This window comes from Egretta garzetta, unplaced genomic scaffold (assembly GCF_000687185.1).
Source record: "Egretta garzetta isolate BGI_Z169 unplaced genomic scaffold, ASM68718v1 scaffold311, whole genome shotgun sequence".
Lineage (NCBI taxonomy): Eukaryota > Metazoa > Chordata > Aves > Pelecaniformes > Ardeidae > Egretta > Egretta garzetta.
The window spans coordinates 596324-615084 of NW_009258678.1; the positions used below are offsets into that span (position 1 = coordinate 596324).

Here is an 18761-nt window from a genome sequence, read left to right on the forward strand (position 1 = left end):
CAATACAGTAAAAACTTTCCAAACTCTTTACAAGATTGGCCTACTGGGCTTTTCAGGCTTAGGAGAGACCTTTTACCTCCTAGCAGACTGGGTCAAAATGCTGTCCTTACAAAGTCCTTTTTTTGGAAGACCATCCCTTTGGAATCAGAGTTTCTTCCAGTCAGTGGAACTGTACTGGTCTCCTGTCTAAAATCAGCCAGTTTTACCCCTGAGTATTATTTACCCGTATGTTTATTTGAAAAAAAAGAAAATAATAAAAAAAGGAATTTACATGATTCTTATTGTAAAGCGTATTTAGTTAAACACACTCATATTAATAAAACCTTAAAAACCTGTGGGACCTGTGAAGGCTGGATACTCAAGCCCTGGGCTCACTAAGGAATGGCCATGCTATATTTTTAACTGTGTTCTCTGGCCTTCTTGAGCTAGCACAGAAGTCAGCGTGACATGGTGCCGTGACGGAAATTGAGGTCAATAGAAAACAAGTTTTAAGAGCCTTTACATTCATGGACCCCTCTTCTGTAAGAAAACATATGTGATGTAATAGAAACATAATTACTAATACTGGAATCATCCTGCTGGTCCGTGTGCTTGAAAATACACTACTTTTTTTATGTTTCAGAAAACATAATGGTGGCATATATAAATACATATATAAAATGTATTTATATAAAATAAACTTAAAATACAATTACCTTTTTTAAATAATTAATTTTCATTTCTAATTCCTCTGCTTCTTTTTGTAGTTCAATGGATTCTTGTGTAGCAGCTGCAGCAAGCTTTAACATTTCTTGTGTTTTTTTCCTCGAAGAAGCACTTTCATGTTATGGAATATAGATTGCAACGTTACTTTTTTCAATCAAAGGATACTATCAGATCCCTGACCCCTCTTTGCCAGAAGCACAAATACTGGAGGTGCAAAAAGCTCTGACAAATCTACATTTTCTAGACAAGTCTTCAAATATAACTTCAGTTAAGCTTCTCCTCCTTAATGAAACATTTTGACAGATATGTCATTAAGTGAAATTCTCTTTTCTTTCCTTAGAATGCTCCCATAAATTTAAACTGAAGAGCATTACTTGACCTTCAATTTTCTCACAGACAAACGCTAATACTGCCACTCTAAACATAAATACATAAACAATTACCATACTTTTTAATAAAAAGTTATGAAATATAAACTTTCCTCACTGTGAACTGCATAAACAATACAAATCAAGGATACATCTGTAAAGCCCAATCATTTAGGGATTTAAAAGGAACTGGCTCTGCAGAAATAAAATTTCATTTCAGATCATTAATTCACAAATCTAATTTTCTTTACAAATACAAAATCAATTAATAGATCAGGAGTACTTATCTTTACTTAGTATATATAACAGAAATAGCAGTATAACAAAGAGTAATGCCATTAAAAACAGCACCAAAAAATATATGAAAAATAAATTTAAATTTTGAGAGGCTAGTCCTGAAGTAATTTTAGGAGTTTTTTACCCCAAGAAGCCCAACGGCAAACCTCTCCCCATTACATTCATGGATTGGAGGAATGAATATTAGTATGTATATTCTAAATTCTTGTTCAAAGTCTTGGTTTTCTAGGGATTTTTTTCCTAAAAATGGTGTAACAAAAAGAAGACTTCTTATTAGCTTAAGAGAAAACGTGGAAAATTAATTACGGGATTTCTGTATAGCACTTTCAACATGCAGTGCACTACCAATAGGCTCTATTGTAAAAGTAGATAATAGTAGTACCCAGAATATCCAAGCAAGCATCTTCTTTCAATTTATATTTTTCAGACTGTTTCAAAACTCTGTTTCGGATTTCTTCAAGCTCTTTCTTTTTTTTGTAATACTCCTGTGCAAGAGCAGTTTGTGCATATTTTTCACGGTGTTGCTTCAAAATCTCTTTATATTGGGTTATGTAATCCTGATACATTTTCCTATAAAAATACAAGCAATTTCATTTATTTCACATGAAGTCATTGTTTATAAGGAAAAAACCTATTAATTTACAGCATCAGCTCAATTAGACTTGCTGCTGTCCTGGAAAAAAAGGCAGATTATATTTAGTATACCACTCTTTGGCTCTATTTTTTATCTTTCAGCTATTTTCAAGGAAGACTATGCTGTATGTAACAAAGAATACACTCGTGATGTAAAAAACAGTCAAACCTCATTGTTCTGAAAGGAATGTAGACCATACTATATTCAAAGGCAGCCTGACAGATGACAAATGTTTTTTTCCCTGTGTAATTATGATGAAACTCACAGCAGGCCAAAATCTCTCTTCGTTTATATTGGCTCAGTTCCACTGGTTTCAGTGGAGCTGTATCAAACTTACAGTAAAAGAGAATTTGGCTTAGCATCCCATATTTAGAGCAGCCTGATGCATCACTGGCCTAAGAGCTGCCTCCAAGGAGATGAGTAATCTGTGTCTGACTCAGGGAAGCCTTAAAGACACACGTTAGTCACACTAAAACAATAGGACTATTCAGACTGAAGGTTAAGCAAACACTTAAATGTTTAATTGGCAAAGAGCTGGAATGCTCAGCTTCTTGTAGGACTGCCCTCTAAATTAATGTTACACTAATATAATTTCATTGACGTCATGTGAGTACATAGCTGCAAGTTATTAAAGTAGGTAGCAACAATTAATGTTCATGACATTTAAAAAGTTTACGTTGACTTTTGAAAAAAATTGTGCCATAAAAACAAACAAATACCGTAACAAGTAGTAGGATGTAACTCATCACATAAAGCTGAAAACTGATCAATATTATGTTTGGAAAGAAGAGAGAGAAAGAAAAGTGATGCTGCACAGAAGAGCCATCCTCTTGTGTTAAATCAATCACAGTGACTACATTGGAAGAAATTTTTTTTCAGGTTTTCTCATTCAGGCAAGGAATTCACAGGATAGATTGCTAATGGCAGATCAAATATTAAATTATCTCATTGGGGTGAGTCTTTTATTATACCAATAATGCTACTAGGCATAACTTTTATTACAGCTAATTTCCAGTAGAAAAGTAGTATCTTTTGGGAAAGCTGAATAATTAAAAATGCAGTCAAGGAACTAGGTCTTGTTCTTAATGTCACACACAGGCAATCTAAGTATAGACCTGCAGGAAGTCTGCATGTCCCTCATAGACAAGAGTTAACTATTAATAGTTTTTTTAATTATGAATAATAACCAGTGCCCAGTAACTATATTTCTCCCTGCATTTGAAAGCAAATATTAATAACAGCTTAAAAAGAAATTAAAAGACGTCATTTTTTTGAGCATTGATATTCTATGCCCCTTATTCCTGAAAAGACAATAAATTTAGGCATATGTAAAATACATAATAAGGGTTTGACAGTGAGCATTTATGCAGATGGCACATGTTTATAAAGAGATATCACAGCTACAGACATCCAGCACGCATCATTAATGCAGACAAGTCATTTAACTGAGAAAGAAATATTATACAAAGTTGCTTGATATTAGAACACGCCAATACAAAATCACAGAAGGTGAAGAAAATGTTATCCTCCAGGAAAAGGTTATGTGAACAATAGAGAGGGGCAAATTTAAAAATATTAAGTTATTAGTACACCTGTAGATTAACCATAAATTCCTTTATTAAACAAATTATGGTGCATAACAGCAGCTAAAGCCAGAGACCCACCTGTTTACCCACACCATGAATAAAGCCTACATTAAAGAATAGCTCTCACTGCTTGTGAAGCATTCAGTATTCCTCTTTAAAGAACACATTTTATCTCAAACTGCTATTAATCATTAAAATGCAGCATGACTGAAAGGCAGACACTGCTGGCTGTCCACTGGCTAGCCCAGGCAATGGAAGAGAGAAAAATTTGTGTCCAAATTCAGTAGTAGAAGCTTCTGCTCTTACAAAAGGAAAACAGAAGTCATCGCACTCCAGGGACTAGTTCCTGTTAAATAGACTGATGTTCAAGACACCTGTTTAGGGGCAAGAAGTTGTAGATCAACACTGTGCAACCAAGGAATTGACACTTCCCAAACTCCATGTAGAAAATTACATTAATCTATTTGCTTTTCTACACAGGTCATCTCAGGAATCTAAGCTTCTTGACTTACTGAATATTTGTGTATACTGTACAAAATTTCCCAGGCATGAAAGATGGAAAATATTCAGTTCTATTTAATTTAACAGATGCTACAAATAATAACTGAGCAACAAAGACATTTGCTGACATACAATTAAAAATGCATTACAAATAAATTTTAAAAATATAAATAAGTAAAACAATTTGTTGTAGCAGGTGCATCTCAGGTTTCTGAAAATAATCCTCAAACTTTATATTCTTTTCCCCAAATGTATTTTCCACAGATTAATATTCTGGCTTGGCCATGTATAGTATAGTACAGTATAGTATAGTGGTCTTGAGAAATTGTCACTATTTTTAATATTTTTCCTAAGTAATTTACATCCTCCAGTTCACGCAGTTAAACATAGGCTATTCAGAATTCAGCACTGTTCACATTACTGTCGTTAGCAAAAGTTTTAATCTAATAACAATGGGAAAAGGGCAGCACCCACAAAACCCCTGAACATTATGTGGATAGCTATTTATTCCTCTTTCCTTCTTCATATCACTTATTTTCAGGATGAACTTCCAGTTCATATAAGTGTTCTTATATGTTCTTGAAACCAATAATAATGAAAAAATGTTGAATGTTTTTAAAACCTCCATAATAAGTGCCTAATTAAATGCAAACTGCTCTGCCCATCTTTTTAAAACATCTTCCCATCTAAAGCAGTTTGTCCTCAGTGCCCCCTAATGCCAGGCTAAAAAGCACATTCAGCGCATGAAGCTCTAAATGTATTTATTTTTCTTCCTAATTTAAATATGTAGAATTTGTTGAATGCACATCTTGGTGATTTGAATATATGAGCAAATGCTTCAGTACTGAGGAACTATATTTGAGAAGATCACTTTTGCAAAATATATGAATTAAATTTATGTTATGATTTATAGTCATGATGTCTTATAATTAAGCTCAGGAAAACAGATCAAACACTTTCATGTTAGAACTGAAACTAGTTATCTAAAGAAGCAATTTAAAAGTAATGCTTCTTTGGCTTGTCAGCTCAAATTAGTGAAAGCCAAAATGGCTTAATCATATACTCATAGAAAGCCAATTTAGCCTTATTTTTCACCAAATATAGAGCTCTGAACAGGAAGAAGACAGATAAGCTACTAACTGAGTTAATTAAAAGCTATCAGGCATGCTATTTCTGCTGTCTTGGACAACTGGCAAAAAGAACATTTACAAAGGAATCAAAGCCAACATTTTAAGTTACCTAAAGTAACACCCCTGAACTGGTATTTAGATATCTGCATGGGTCTGCCATGATTTTTTCATCATAGGGCCAACCAGCCTCTTCGCCTTCACAAGCAGATCAGTAAAGGCGAGCAATCTCTCTAAAATGAAGATTAGCTTTACCTGAGTGTTAAATAGAATCTTAACTTGGGGTTAACTTGGCACACTGCATTTTGAACATTTCAGTGAAAATCTTCAGGGACTATCCTTTATTCCACTGAATGTAGGAAGCTACATTCCACAACTAATCATTTCTTTAAAATGCAGAATCTAATTACTGAAGATGACACAACTGAAATGCCACCTACTGAACAGAGTTGAATTTGCAATTAATACTGACTAGAATCTTACCCACAAATGGCTTTAGACCAGTCTTTCTGGAGCCATTCACCCTCTTTTTCAGGATCTAATACTGAATTTGCATGCTTTGTGGTTATTTTGAAGAATAGACAGCAGTATGCAAAAACTTGATTTGTATAGTCTAATAATCATATGCAATTCATATTCACAAATTTAAATAAGCATAAAATAATCTGAATGCTTCTACTTGTTATCTTACTTAGTCCATATGTGAATTTAAAGGCTTAGGTTCAATTAAATGATGCTTCTGAAAAAAACATAAAATCTGTGTATTTTCAGAAAAGTCTTCCCAAACCTGAATATCTGAAGCTACTGAAATCACAGTCTACATGAAGACATGTCATAATGATGGAAGAAAATCATTCACAGGTAAAACCTATGAATGCTCTTGTAAATATGCTCTGATATTTCGTATTTCTGCCAAAGCTGAAACATTTGTTGCCTGTGTTTTTTGGGCTTTTCTTGAAATTGAACAATGTTCTGAAAAATTGTAATAGGCATTTGGTAAGCAATTTAATTTGAAGAAGCCGTGTTTTATCCTATTCCGTTGTTAACTACAAAATAACATGTGATCTCATAATAATGTAAACCAAAAATTCTTTTAATTACTCAGTCATTTATATTATCCTGAAAAGTTTAAAACTTTTTGACACAGACTGCACTGTCTTTGCTGATCAGTTTAGACAGGTTAGTAAGCACTACTGCTAGAAACCTCATCTCACATGATCATAGATACCTCTCATTTTCTGTAGCTTCTTGTAAAGCTTCAAGTTCATTTTTCAAATATTCTTCATGCTTGCTAAGAATTACATAGGTGGGCTTCCAGCTGTGGAGAAAGTAAAAAAAAAAAAGAAAGCATGTAAGTGGTCTTTCCTAATAAAAAGCCATTCAGAAATGAAGACATCAAGTTACTTTAGCTAGCTTGCTAGAACAAATAATTTACTTAATGTTTTGAAAGTCAAACATAAACGGGTTTAGTACAGAAAGCTTTTACACGCATACATTTATTTTCTTAACATTTTAAAGCTGCAAATTCAAGAATATATATAGAGAGAGGATTAACAAGTATTATAAAGCACTTTTTAAGGAATAAATAAACTTCACAAATTTGTGGACCCTGTTGCTAAGCAGTTAGGCATCTAAATCCTCATACGAGGTGCTCAGAACAGCTGCATCAGTAAATCCCTTAGATGTGTACGATCTTCCTGTTGGAGATGCACACAGCTTCGTTCTCATCAATATCACCAGCACCTCTCATACATAAATGCAAGCAACAATCACAAACTCAGAATTTCCTGCATTTGCTAAGCAAGTCCTGCTCGCAAAACAGCCAGAAAGAGATGCTGTCTTTCAGTACAACAACCCAGGCACTGACAGCACTGACCCAGCTGTCTGGAGTCACAGGTCCACACACCACCTCTTACTGACTAGATACAAACTCAAATTCTGCCCCTACAGGAAAACACGCCAACTAATAGATAACAGTAAATTAATGGCAGAGGAGAACTGAACTTCAGTTGCTGTCAAGTAACATTCTTTCCCACCTCTAAGTCACCATCCACCTGTATTTTGTATATAGTATGTCTACATTGTTAAATGCACCCATTCCAGAAACTTGTCTCCAGCCAAGAGGTCCTGAGTGGCTTGGACCCAGCTCGTAACCAGATTCTTCTAGAGCAAACTGATGGGTAACCGATTCTGTAATGTGCAGCCTGGATCTCCTCTCATGTGGCTCCCCTATGGCCCTGAAACACAGTTAATCCATTTTTTTTTGTTGTTGTTCTTATCATTTCAGGAGCCTCCTATAATGTAAGAGCTATGCTGCAGCCCACCAAAGAGATTTACTCACAGTAGGTTGTACTGAGAGCACAGCAACTTCAGGGAATAGATGAAGGACTTACAACTAGTGAACTCATAGCACTTTCTCAACATCCCGATATTAGAGATGCCTCTTCCTTGGATGTGAGAACTCTAGAAAAACAGGCAGATAAATTTTCTGGTTCAAGTAAAATTCAGATGTGATCTTTAGGAGAGGCGTATAATGGGCCTTTAACAAGAAAGCATCCTGCCTGAAAAAAAATGTTGTGAGGAGCATGAGCCACCCAGGCCTGGATGTGTCCTACCCTCCCAGCTATCAGAGAAGACATTTTCAGAGCAAGCAGTAACTGAACAAATGGCCAAGATCTTGTTCAGTTAGAGATGGGGAGAAACAAATTCAGAAACCTCTGATGCATGGAGCCTCCAAGCAGCAAGCAATACCTTGGTAAGACTTAGCACATACCAAAGTGTTGTGAGGTGAGGGAAAGAACAGAAAAATTACTTCAGTCTACTGAGCTAAACAGGTATGTGTGCTACTGAGAAACACTCCATGCCTTCAGATAGAATAATCTCTGCAATGACAGGTTGTCAACAGGCAACTCCTGAGATGCTGGGAGCTGAGATTCAGATGACGGCTGAATCATTGGAACAGACTAGGCTAGAGCAGGACAGAGATCCTATTTCTGATGAAAAAAAATCACATTCTCCCTCCAAGGGAACCCTCTATAGAAAAAATCAACATGCCATCTCTCTAGTCAGGCCTTGAAGTGATCTATGAATTCAGCTTTTGTCCAGAGTACAAGCTACCCTAAGGCAACACAAACACCCACAATTATGTTTGTCTGAGTGGAACTATCTGTCCTAGGAGATATACACACAAACCCCAACTTTAGGAACACATACATAGATTCTACCAAAGCTAAGTATTGAAGAAATAGAGGAAGGAAAAATCCATAAAGACTGAAAAGACTAAGTGTATCTGGAACAGCAGATTTAAAGAGTTACACCAATAAGGAGGAGGGCAGAAATGGCAACACAGAACAAAGGCTGCAACTGAACAAATCAAATAATTCTTTGCTGGACAGGTGAGAGCAACTGAGGATGTATGGATCATTTTGCATATTCATGAGTAGAATAGTAAAGGGCATTTTTTGGATGTGGGTATGTTCTATGGTGCAAAACTGGATGGTTTGTAGCATGAAATCATACAAAGAATGTGCATTTGGACAATCACTCCAAAGGTGGAATAAAATAGAAACTTCAGTAATAACTAACTTAATGCAATTTCCATCAAGGGAATAAATAAAGAACAAAGACCTGACAATTAATTTGCTGAAGTGAAGTCAAATAACCTTGAACAAAAAATAATGTACTCCAGGTGGTGAGACAACACAACATGTAATCAACATTTGTAACAGCAGTAAAATTTTTCAATAAAAAAGCTGAATGAGAAATTGCAGCATCCATTCAGGAAATTTAGCACTACTGGCACAAGTTCTTTGACACCACTGGTGATTAAAAATATAATCACAAAATGCTACTTCACCATATCTACTGCAAATTCACCAGAAAGCTGAATTTTTAAAGGATCAGATTTTTAAAACAGTAGAAACCAACAGTACTTCTATAAAAATGTACTGGCACACAAGCACTGTGATCTTCTACTCAGAAAACTCCATTCCTTTCACCGGAGGAAAAAAAAAGTAAGCAATGAAAAAGCCATAGAGCTTTTATTAATTACAAACCATGTTGTGCATTACATTTTCCGTTCACATCTATACTGCAAACATGCAAAAACCACATAGTACAAGAATGCTGTTTGTAACAGAACTGGGTATACAGGATTCAAGTAGCTCATCTACTCATTTGTTAAATGCATCGCTGTTTCACAAAGGTTCTTGGTAGCTATCACATTTATTTGTCCTTCCTTTAATCAACTAGGGTACAAAAAATATTTATCCACACGAATCAGAAAGCAATAAAAATATCCTGTAGTTTAGCTAGTGGGACAAGACAACAATTTATTTTCCAAATTAGCAACATTCTGAGTTCATCTAGCCTTTCTTTTATTATTTCCATTAAATTTCACCATCCTTGAACCCAAATTTAGAAAACAGAAGCAAAACAATAACATTGGAATAAGTTCCAATTTCACCACTTCTTATTGTTCTGGGATCAACATTTCTAGTTTGACTCATTCAAGAAACTAAATATTAAAAAAATGTCATCACTTGTCTAAAAATATGTATTTCATTTTGGTTGTGTTGTGCCTTCAGTTCTCTGTTATATAGACCAACGTGGATTTCTTTAGAAAACACAGTAGTATCTCAATACACCCATCTCATATCTCATATTTTCTGTAAACTTGTTGAATATAAGAATACCATATTTTGTGCCAGTCTTCAAACATGCTTCAATATACTTACAATGTCTAGTAATCCAGACAAAAAGTTGTTCCTTTGAGAGCTCTATTGAGCATTCCTGGCAATTAGTCAGCTATGGGGGTGATAGTGACTCCAAAACAATATTTGAATTTACAAAATCAACATTAGAGTCATGTCGAGTATATATGGAGTATCAACTAGAATAAACTTCAGAAGTTTAAGATGATTCTACTACATAAGTGCTCCAATTGTCTGAATTTATAGCTAGGGCTTGTTTATCGCAGTTTTCAGTATGTCGTTAAATGACATTTTCAATAATTTAAGACACAAAGTCTCTACTCTTCTGCAAGCATTGTCCTTCTATGAATACATGTATTCATTAATGAGTCACTTCTCATTTTCAGTCTCTTTACACTAATGCCATTAATTATTCTTTGTAGGACCTGAGCCAAAGCCCATTGAATTCAATGATTAAAATTTAGATCAGATCCTTAGTTCTACCCTTAATTTTTTATTTCTTTATTTGCATCACTTAACAGTTTCTGATTTGCAAACAGATTTGCAACTTCAAAAGATATCTAAGGAAGTAGTGTGAATGGTTTCAGAAACTCACAAAAGTGTTCATTTTATACTGCACTGGAGGCAAGAATTTAATGTTAAAGAAAACTGGAATTTTCTTGTCAAGGTCAAATCTTTTCCTAACTCTTTTATGATAAAGCTACAAATCAGTATGGTACGGCAAGTGATTCAAACAGCTAACCACTATACCCACTTCATTCACTAATGATTCCACTCTTTCTTCTGTTTTCAGATAGTTCAGAATATACCTAGAAAGGACCCTGATGCTATCTTTACTTCTCTTTTTATTCTTAGAAACACCCACATTCTCCGTTCACAACGTGAAAAAAAATTTTCAAATATATGTTACAGACATTTTTATTCAAGTACTTTTCTTTAGGTATAGAATTGCAAGAAAACAAAATGGATAGACTTTGCTAACAAATCATCACGTTAAGTGCCAAGGAACTAGACAGACTGTGGAGAGATGAACGCTGCAATGAAAAGACAGGATTTTATCATCTGGGCCAAACTCTCTGTATTGCCAAATACAGATTCACCTTCTTAGCTACCCTTGCAAACACCTGCAATTTTCATTTTTAAAATGAGACATTCCATGTCAGAATGTCATTTGGACATTCCTTGTCCAAATTCTTCCTTGAGAAACTTCTAATTACTAAGACTCAAAAGTGATCTGCATTTAAAACTTGCACTAATAATCTGATAGAAAAATTTCTATGAATAAAACTGAACTGCAGCCCATTCCATTCATCAAAACTGTGCCTAGAAGAACAATTTTGCAGTCTGCAGTAAAAAATATACCAAAATCTGCTAGGAGAAGTACACACATGTCTATATGAAGAGGCAGTTATGAGACATTTTAGGAGAGAATATGTATAGAACAAAAAGTACTGTGAAACATGTTGTGAACAAAGAATAGAAAGATGCTTCAATTTCAGGAAGCCCAATTCAGAATTAAACAAAGAACATCATAATGATGCCTTATTGTCACTGACAGTTACTAACTTTTCTTAGTTAAAAAACAAAAAATTGAACAGCATTCTTAATAATGTTAAAATTTGACAGAACTCAGATGCATATATATAGGTATGCATATATATATAGAAAAGATGCTTCTATTACCTTACTACTTGAATACTTTAGCATGCTGCAAAGACAGTACCTGTGATCTCTGAAAACTGTTGATTCTAATAAAAAAATAAAACAAACTTAAATGCAGTCTGTTTTTCAATAATTTACTTTTCCGAAGGATGAATAATACTGCAATTTTTGTACCTGATTATTTGCAGCTTAAAAAAAATAGGAGAATACTAACATTTTCTTTAACATCACTCCTGTCTGAACACACACATACATATTTTTATACTACCTCCTCACTGACTTTCTTAATGCCATCTATAACTCAAAGTCCCAGCTATATTATACTTACACATTACAGCTCTCCTTGCTACTCTCATTTTGCTTGTGCAAATCAGCAATTGCATCATTGGCATTATTTATATTTTCCTGCAATCTAGCAATTTCATTCTGGTTTTCCGCGATTTGTACAGTATACACTGAAATTAAAAATAAAAATAAAAAAGTAAGCATATGTGTTTTCAACATAGCCATGAAATAAAAAGTCTACATTCAGAATGATTCAAAATTTCTACCAAAATACTTAATCTCGGTAGTGCCAGGTGAGTGGACAGCCTGCAATTACACAAAGTAACAACAAAGTGAGTCAAAAACTTAGGGAGTTTCAGCTGTGTGGCAAGTACCTTAATTATCATCTAATATTCTGAGACTGACTTCAGAAGAAAAAAATTATTTGTGCTGTGGTGCACCCCGGTCAGTATAAAACTGAAGTAACTATTAGTGGCAGAAAGCAAAGCACTCTTAACAGTTAGAGCTGACCCTTCTTTTTTTTTTTTTTTTTTTGCAGTCCACAGCATCGGCAGATACCAGAAGTAGTATACAAGGAAAGCAGAACGTAAGCCACCCTGCCCTCGGTAATGCTTGCAACTGGGGAGACTGATTGGGGTACGAAAGTTGCTCGAGATAAAGGTCTCTTTCAAACATTTGTTTTCTTTTACAAAAGTCCAGAAACACAAATGTTTTGAATGAGAAAGTTGATCACAAGAAGGGAAGCTGACCACAAGAAGGGAAAAATAAAAACATCACTAACGGCATATAAGCAAATGATTACTAGAAGCAGAAACAGAAATTAAAGTAAAAAGGGAGTTTACTCAAGGTGGGAATGTGTAATGTATGATAAATTAATATAGTAGTGGTTAATTACAAAAAACATGCATTATAACAACAAATCATGAAGCACTATATTTGTGGAGATTCTTAAGGCAGGTTCTTAATTCTGCCTTTTCTAACAGCAAATAGCTGACAACATTTTCTGAATGGGTGGTCAGTAGAGAATCCGTACCGTTGAATGTGATCAGTGTTCTCTTTCACAAGCAAAAGCTGTGAGCGCTATCATGCATGCTCACGTTGCAATGGAATGAGCACAACTAGGTGCACATTTTTTTTCTGTGCTGTTTATTTCTTATTTTTTCATACAAGGTTTCAGATTTATTACTGCCAAGTCATCCCTTGCCATCACTGTTGCCCTGATGTGCTGTATACCAAAGTTGGTGGCCCTAAACAGAAGCTAGTCACAGAGATCCTGCCCTTCTCATCTACTTCACTGGGAAGGCCATCTTCGTTATGCAAGATGTGTCTTGAGTCGTTTGAATTACTGGTCTAGAACTTCAGGTCATCCTGAAGTTTGGGCCTGGTTTTTGCAGTACTTGCTATATATTCACTTTCAACGCCAGCTGCGTTTATACCTGAAATAAACTATTCTCAGAGAGAAACATCAGTCAGTGATTCTCAATGTATTTTAATATCTTGAGTTATCCTGAATACCTTCAATATCTTAATATTTTCAGAATCTTAAGTCAGTAACTTGCCTTTACTTAGCATGAACCATAACTGTTAGACAACTGACATACACTTCATTTCTGTAAAAAAAACAGGTATATTTGGAAGTATGCTGCAGATGACATTTTGAAATTTACCAAGATATAACTGTATTAACGAAATACCTTTTACATATGCAAAGCCATATATATTTAACATTTCATTTAGTATTTTCTACAGACGAGCACTTCTGTGACGTGTGAGTTGTTCTAGTCAGCCTTTGCTTTCACAAGGACCTTGTGGATGAGATCCATCTCACCCAACTTTACAGTGCAAGCCTCTACTTCAGAACTAGACGCCCATGGCTCCAGCCACACTCCACAGAGACAATAGACTATTTTTAAAGTTTAGCTAACCTCCTTTAAACTCTTTCTTCAGGATGAGACAAATCACACCCTAAAAGTACCTACTTCCCTCCGCTGGTTATAAAGGGACTCCAGCCAAAAAGCCTGATGAATCTCACACTAAAGGTCCAAGGCTGAATGCTCGAGCTGTTCCTCTGCCAAGTAATACTCACAGAGAGACAAAATCAGTGGAACTATTTCTGGGTAAGTTTTTGAAGGATTTAACCCAAACTTTTAAAAGTCTGAGCGTTGGTTGTCAGTTCACACATATTTAGACATCTCTGAATTGAACATACAAACAGCTATGCCATGTCACTATACAGCCTTTGGATTTTCCCAAAAAGCATGCTCATTTACAATAAGCTTGCATAAATGTTAAGAAAACCCTCAACTCTAAAGTTCAATTACGTGACTGAAGAGTTAAAACAGAATTCTAGGTGCACCAGGTTTAGTGTTACAGATGTTTTGGTGTTTAAGACGCTTCAATTTAATAGTGATAATCTTCTTAATGAATAAGTACTTGACATATCAGTCAAGATTATTAGAAATGTTGCAATCAAAAGGAACACCAGTCAGACAAGAACTCTCTCTTGTTCTTTTTCCTGAAGGTTATGAGCTTCAATTTCTACCTATGAAGTACCAGTGATGAGCACAGATGTCATCAGATTGTCTAAATAATAGTTTTTCTATCACAACCATTCTTGTGAGTGAGTGATACCACATAGTAGCATGTTAAAAAAAAATCAGTCCACACCTATGACCATAATATTATGCTGTCTGCTAGTTCTGGGGAAAAAGAATTTGAAATGGAGCAAGACTTTCTCATTGGGTTTACTATTTAGAATTTCAAATAAAATTACCAGCTGCTTGATTGCAGAAAAGAAGAGCCAGACTTGAGTAGGTAGTTGCAACTGAGAGAACTTTCATTATTATAAGAAAACAGAAAGAGAGAAGAAGCAGTGAGGCAGAGGTCCAAATCTGGAAAGAACAAAAAACATGAAGAAAGAAAGGGAGGCAAGTGGCAGATGTATTGAGCAAGCACAGCTGAATCAAAGAACTGCCAGTGACTGTGAGGAGCTACAGAGTAAGAGCAGGAAATGGCGCAGCATGAAACTGGCTGTCCATGAGACAGCTGAACAGCATTAGCTGAAAGTCGCAAGCAAAAGCAAAGTCTGCTAGGGAGAATGAGCAAGTATTGATGGCAAAGGATGAGGTAGGGTGAGAGCAGGACACGGGACAGCTTTCATTATTAGGCTGGCTTCCGCCCCCGAGACACGGAACATGTACCAGGACTAATCAAACAAAAGCAGTGTGTTCAATGTCTAATAAAATGATAATTTATCACTACTCACAATTTATCTGTTGATTCACATGTTCCTTAGCATGAGAAGTTTGTTCTAGCTGGAACACTAAGAAGAAAACAAACACTTTTTCATATATATATGTGTGAGTTGAGCTGTGAAGCAAGTGTGTGTTGTACAGCATTAATTGCACAAACATTGATTAACAAAGATTTTAACTAAATATCTAACCAGCAATTTTACTATTAAATAGCTGTTAACACCCCTCTCCATAACCTCACAGCTAACAAAACATTATGTAGCCAAACATCAAAACCTTAATATTATAAATTAATTTGAAGTTAATATAACTGTTTAAAGCAGATGTCACTATATGTACTACATCAGTAATTATTAAATAAAATATATGACCTACCAAATTCAAGCAGAAGTTTGTCTAAGTTGTTCAAGAGTCTGTCACTCATTGTGTAAACTAGAAAAGATTTACACAGTCAAAAGCTTTATTGATACAATAAACAAGTCAAAATTGAAAGACAATACCATGCATATTAAGATAAAAGGGGGGAAAAAAAGTTTTAACTGCATTTGAATTAATATCTAAACCACTTCAGTGGAAGCAAATTTCTCACTGATAGTGGTAACGGACTCATTGAAAGTCTAAATCACAGTTAGGAAAAAAGGAGGCGTATCACTTAGGTAAAGCTTTTTTCTTGGAGCAGTTCTATCTTTGAGAGGCTTAATGTTCTCAGAAGGCATGAAGAGTGCAAGAAAAGATGCTTGTGTACAAAATGTGTAGCCTCTACTCCAGCTGGTTTACTAAGCCTATCGACTGCAACGCCGGTAATGGAAAAGCTACTTATCCATTTTGTACACTCCTCCCATAGTAATTGCAAAGTACATTTAAATCAGAAAGTATATGCATAAGTGTGATTAAAGACAGAACTCACATACAATGGAAAGCAGATTATTACAGATCCATTCTTCTGTTTGCATAGGGGTGCTACGTGCAGAAATTCAGTTATGGGGTTTTAAACAGTTTGGGAGCCATGCAGTCTTCTAAAAAGGATGCAATCACCATTTTATCAGAACATACTGAATACAGCTAGTTAGCTTGGATACACTTAACATTAAGCAAAGTTATCTGATATGTAACTGTCCCACAATGGCATCCCGATACCCTTAGTACTGTGTAAAAAGTAAAGCCACAACAAATTGGTGATGAGATCCTAATCCGGGATAAAGTGGAATAGAAAACAACTGCAGAACTAAAGTGGCATTAAGGTTACATACTGTAGCACCAAGACTGTGGAAATGGGAGGGGGTGGGGGGAGCATTTAAAATGCTGGATGTTTGACAGAAATGAATTTGCCTAGTAGTTAAGTGAGGATCAGAACACCTAATCCAAGTGACTGGATTAGTATAGGCTGTGATAAAAACTCTGAGAAAGAGATAATAGTTTTACCGAATGTATTTAAAAGCTCGGAACCCTAGTTCCTGGTGCCTGGAAACACTTAAGACAGCAAACAAAACATTTTCTGAAAATACTAAGAAAAACAGTAAGAAACACTACTTCAGGCCACAGGTCAATGCAAAATATTTTTGCTCTTACACAATGTGAAAGAAAATCCTAAGTAATTCCTTCAGTTGTAAAAATTAGTGTGAAGCATATATTAAAAATCTGTTCTCTAGAAACAGTTTAACAATGTTTGTTAGTTGTTTCCCCGATGGTTCCCATAAAAACTGCAAAACATTGGGGTGTACACAGAAGGTACACAGACAAATACAAAATAAAAAACACAAACATTACTTTAAATAGCAAAGAATTTCTATTAATTGGTTTATAAATACAACACAAAGTTCACCAATAGAGCAGACTGTAGAGCTGCGTATTATTAAGATACGTGTTGTTCTGCCATCTAGTCACTGAGACAGTTATGATTAATTTCATCTTTGGAATGGTTTTGTAGAAGAGAGAAGCAGAATGAAAGTGGCATTAATTTTTTTTCTGTAATTTTACAATACAATTTATGTAAAGGGTAAAGTTACAGAAAATGACGGTGCTTCTGAAAACGTGCATATGTAAAATACCTGCTATTCTGCATACTGTTAAAATGAAGCAAAATAACTGCAAATGACAAATGCTATTCTGTGTTGCGAATTAAGAGGATACATGTGTCACTAACAGAAAGGACTGAGAGACTCAATTGCACTGGTAATCTGTAGGATGTTTGTAGATTTTAAAAATAGTGGCTAATGCCAGCCTGAAAAAAAAGACATCTAAATTTTGGACAATTGATGACTTCCAGGATATGACTGCAGTAAAGACTGATTTTTGGTCCTACTGGAGAAAAGTAGCATCGAACGAAAAGTAGCCAACTCTGGATGACAAATTCAGAGGACATTCTCATATGGGGGTGTTATTTCTGTTAAAGACAACTATATAATACTATATAATGGGTAAAACAGCTTCAAACTGCATATATTATTTCTAATGGTGCTATTCAGAACGCTGCCAGAAGAAAAATATTATTATGCATCTTGCATTTTTGTACCGCATTAATGTAATTATATGGAATTTAATTGTGGCAATAAAGTTTAATGTATTACAAGGTTGTATTGAGTGCAGAAACCACAAACTGCCTGATGGAGTCTCTAGCCATTACCACAACACTAATACTAATGTCACTTCTCATAGCAGTTACAGCAGTAGCTTCATATCCTGTCTGACAACGGCCATTTCTAGGTTCTTCATTAAAGGTGAAAAATGCCCAGAATCTATGAGGTAAATTTCTTCCTTAACATCAAACACTCAGTTCTACCCATTGTCAGCTGTGCAACAGTATTAATTTCTGTTGGCTTTATATAAATATTTTTAATTCCAGCAGGCAGGCCTCTTTTGAGAGCAAGCTGTATTTCTCCTGTGCTATTCATTACTGTTTAAGACTTTACTAAGTGACTGGTTATTTGATTCTTCTAGAAATTTAGTAGAGTTCACATTTCTAGACTAACTTTTTATCTCTGTTAAAAAAAACCCCATGCTTCTCATCGTACTGTTTATCTTCCTCTGCCCCTCTTCTACACCTTTTCAGGAACCCTGTGAGGAAACTTGAACCATACATTCAAGGTGAAGATGTGCCACCTTTTTCAAAACCCGCTGCTGTTTCTAACACCGTTTCTAACAACATCGAAGCCTTTTCCTGACAGGTGACATTCTAGTCATTACATCTGAGTTAACATAATTGTAATTATGAAATCCCTGTTTCTAACACTTATGTTTTAAAGCGCATTGCCACCATGCATTATGTACCGTGCCTTCATTACGAGCTACCAACGTCTCTCTCAAGTCCTCAGAAAGTCAAACGTCTTCTGGATTGCCACATTTTACTTAAGCGGGCACATACCAAACAAAAGGATAATGCTGCGAATTATTCCCTAAACGCCTGGAATTTAAAAATTAAACGGATTTTTGTCAAAATGGTAGGGGGAAAAACACCATCCTGTGGGGTACCTCAGGGGCTGCAGAGGAGCGCCACAAAATGGCGGTGCAAGAGAAGGGGAGAGGGTCGCCCCCTAGGGAGAGGGGTGGCAGGGCCGGGGCGGCCAGGTGGCCTCTTCTCAATTTGGGGGGCCACCAACACTTGGAATGCCACCAGGACGTGCAGGCTCTGCA

At 35.6% G+C, this 18761-nt stretch overlaps 1 protein-coding gene across 1 annotated transcript in view; it reads right to left on the minus strand.

Annotated features, from left to right (window-relative positions):
* The window catches only part of CUNH14orf39 (chromosome unknown C14orf39 homolog), a 37237-nt gene that overhangs the window by 14551 nt on the left and 3925 nt on the right, over nucleotides 1–18761 (minus strand). Inside the window, exons 2-8 of the mRNA XM_009648915.2 lie at nucleotides 15507–15563; nucleotides 15143–15199; nucleotides 11921–12047; nucleotides 6447–6536; nucleotides 1753–1940; nucleotides 1226–1268; nucleotides 696–816 (exon numbers count right to left, since the gene is read on the minus strand). Of these exons, the coding sequence (XP_009647210.2) occupies nucleotides 696–816; nucleotides 1226–1268; nucleotides 1753–1940; nucleotides 6447–6536; nucleotides 11921–12047; nucleotides 15143–15199; nucleotides 15507–15563 (683 nt within the window). The remainder of the gene's footprint in view (nucleotides 1–695; nucleotides 817–1225; nucleotides 1269–1752; nucleotides 1941–6446; nucleotides 6537–11920; nucleotides 12048–15142; nucleotides 15200–15506; nucleotides 15564–18761) is intronic.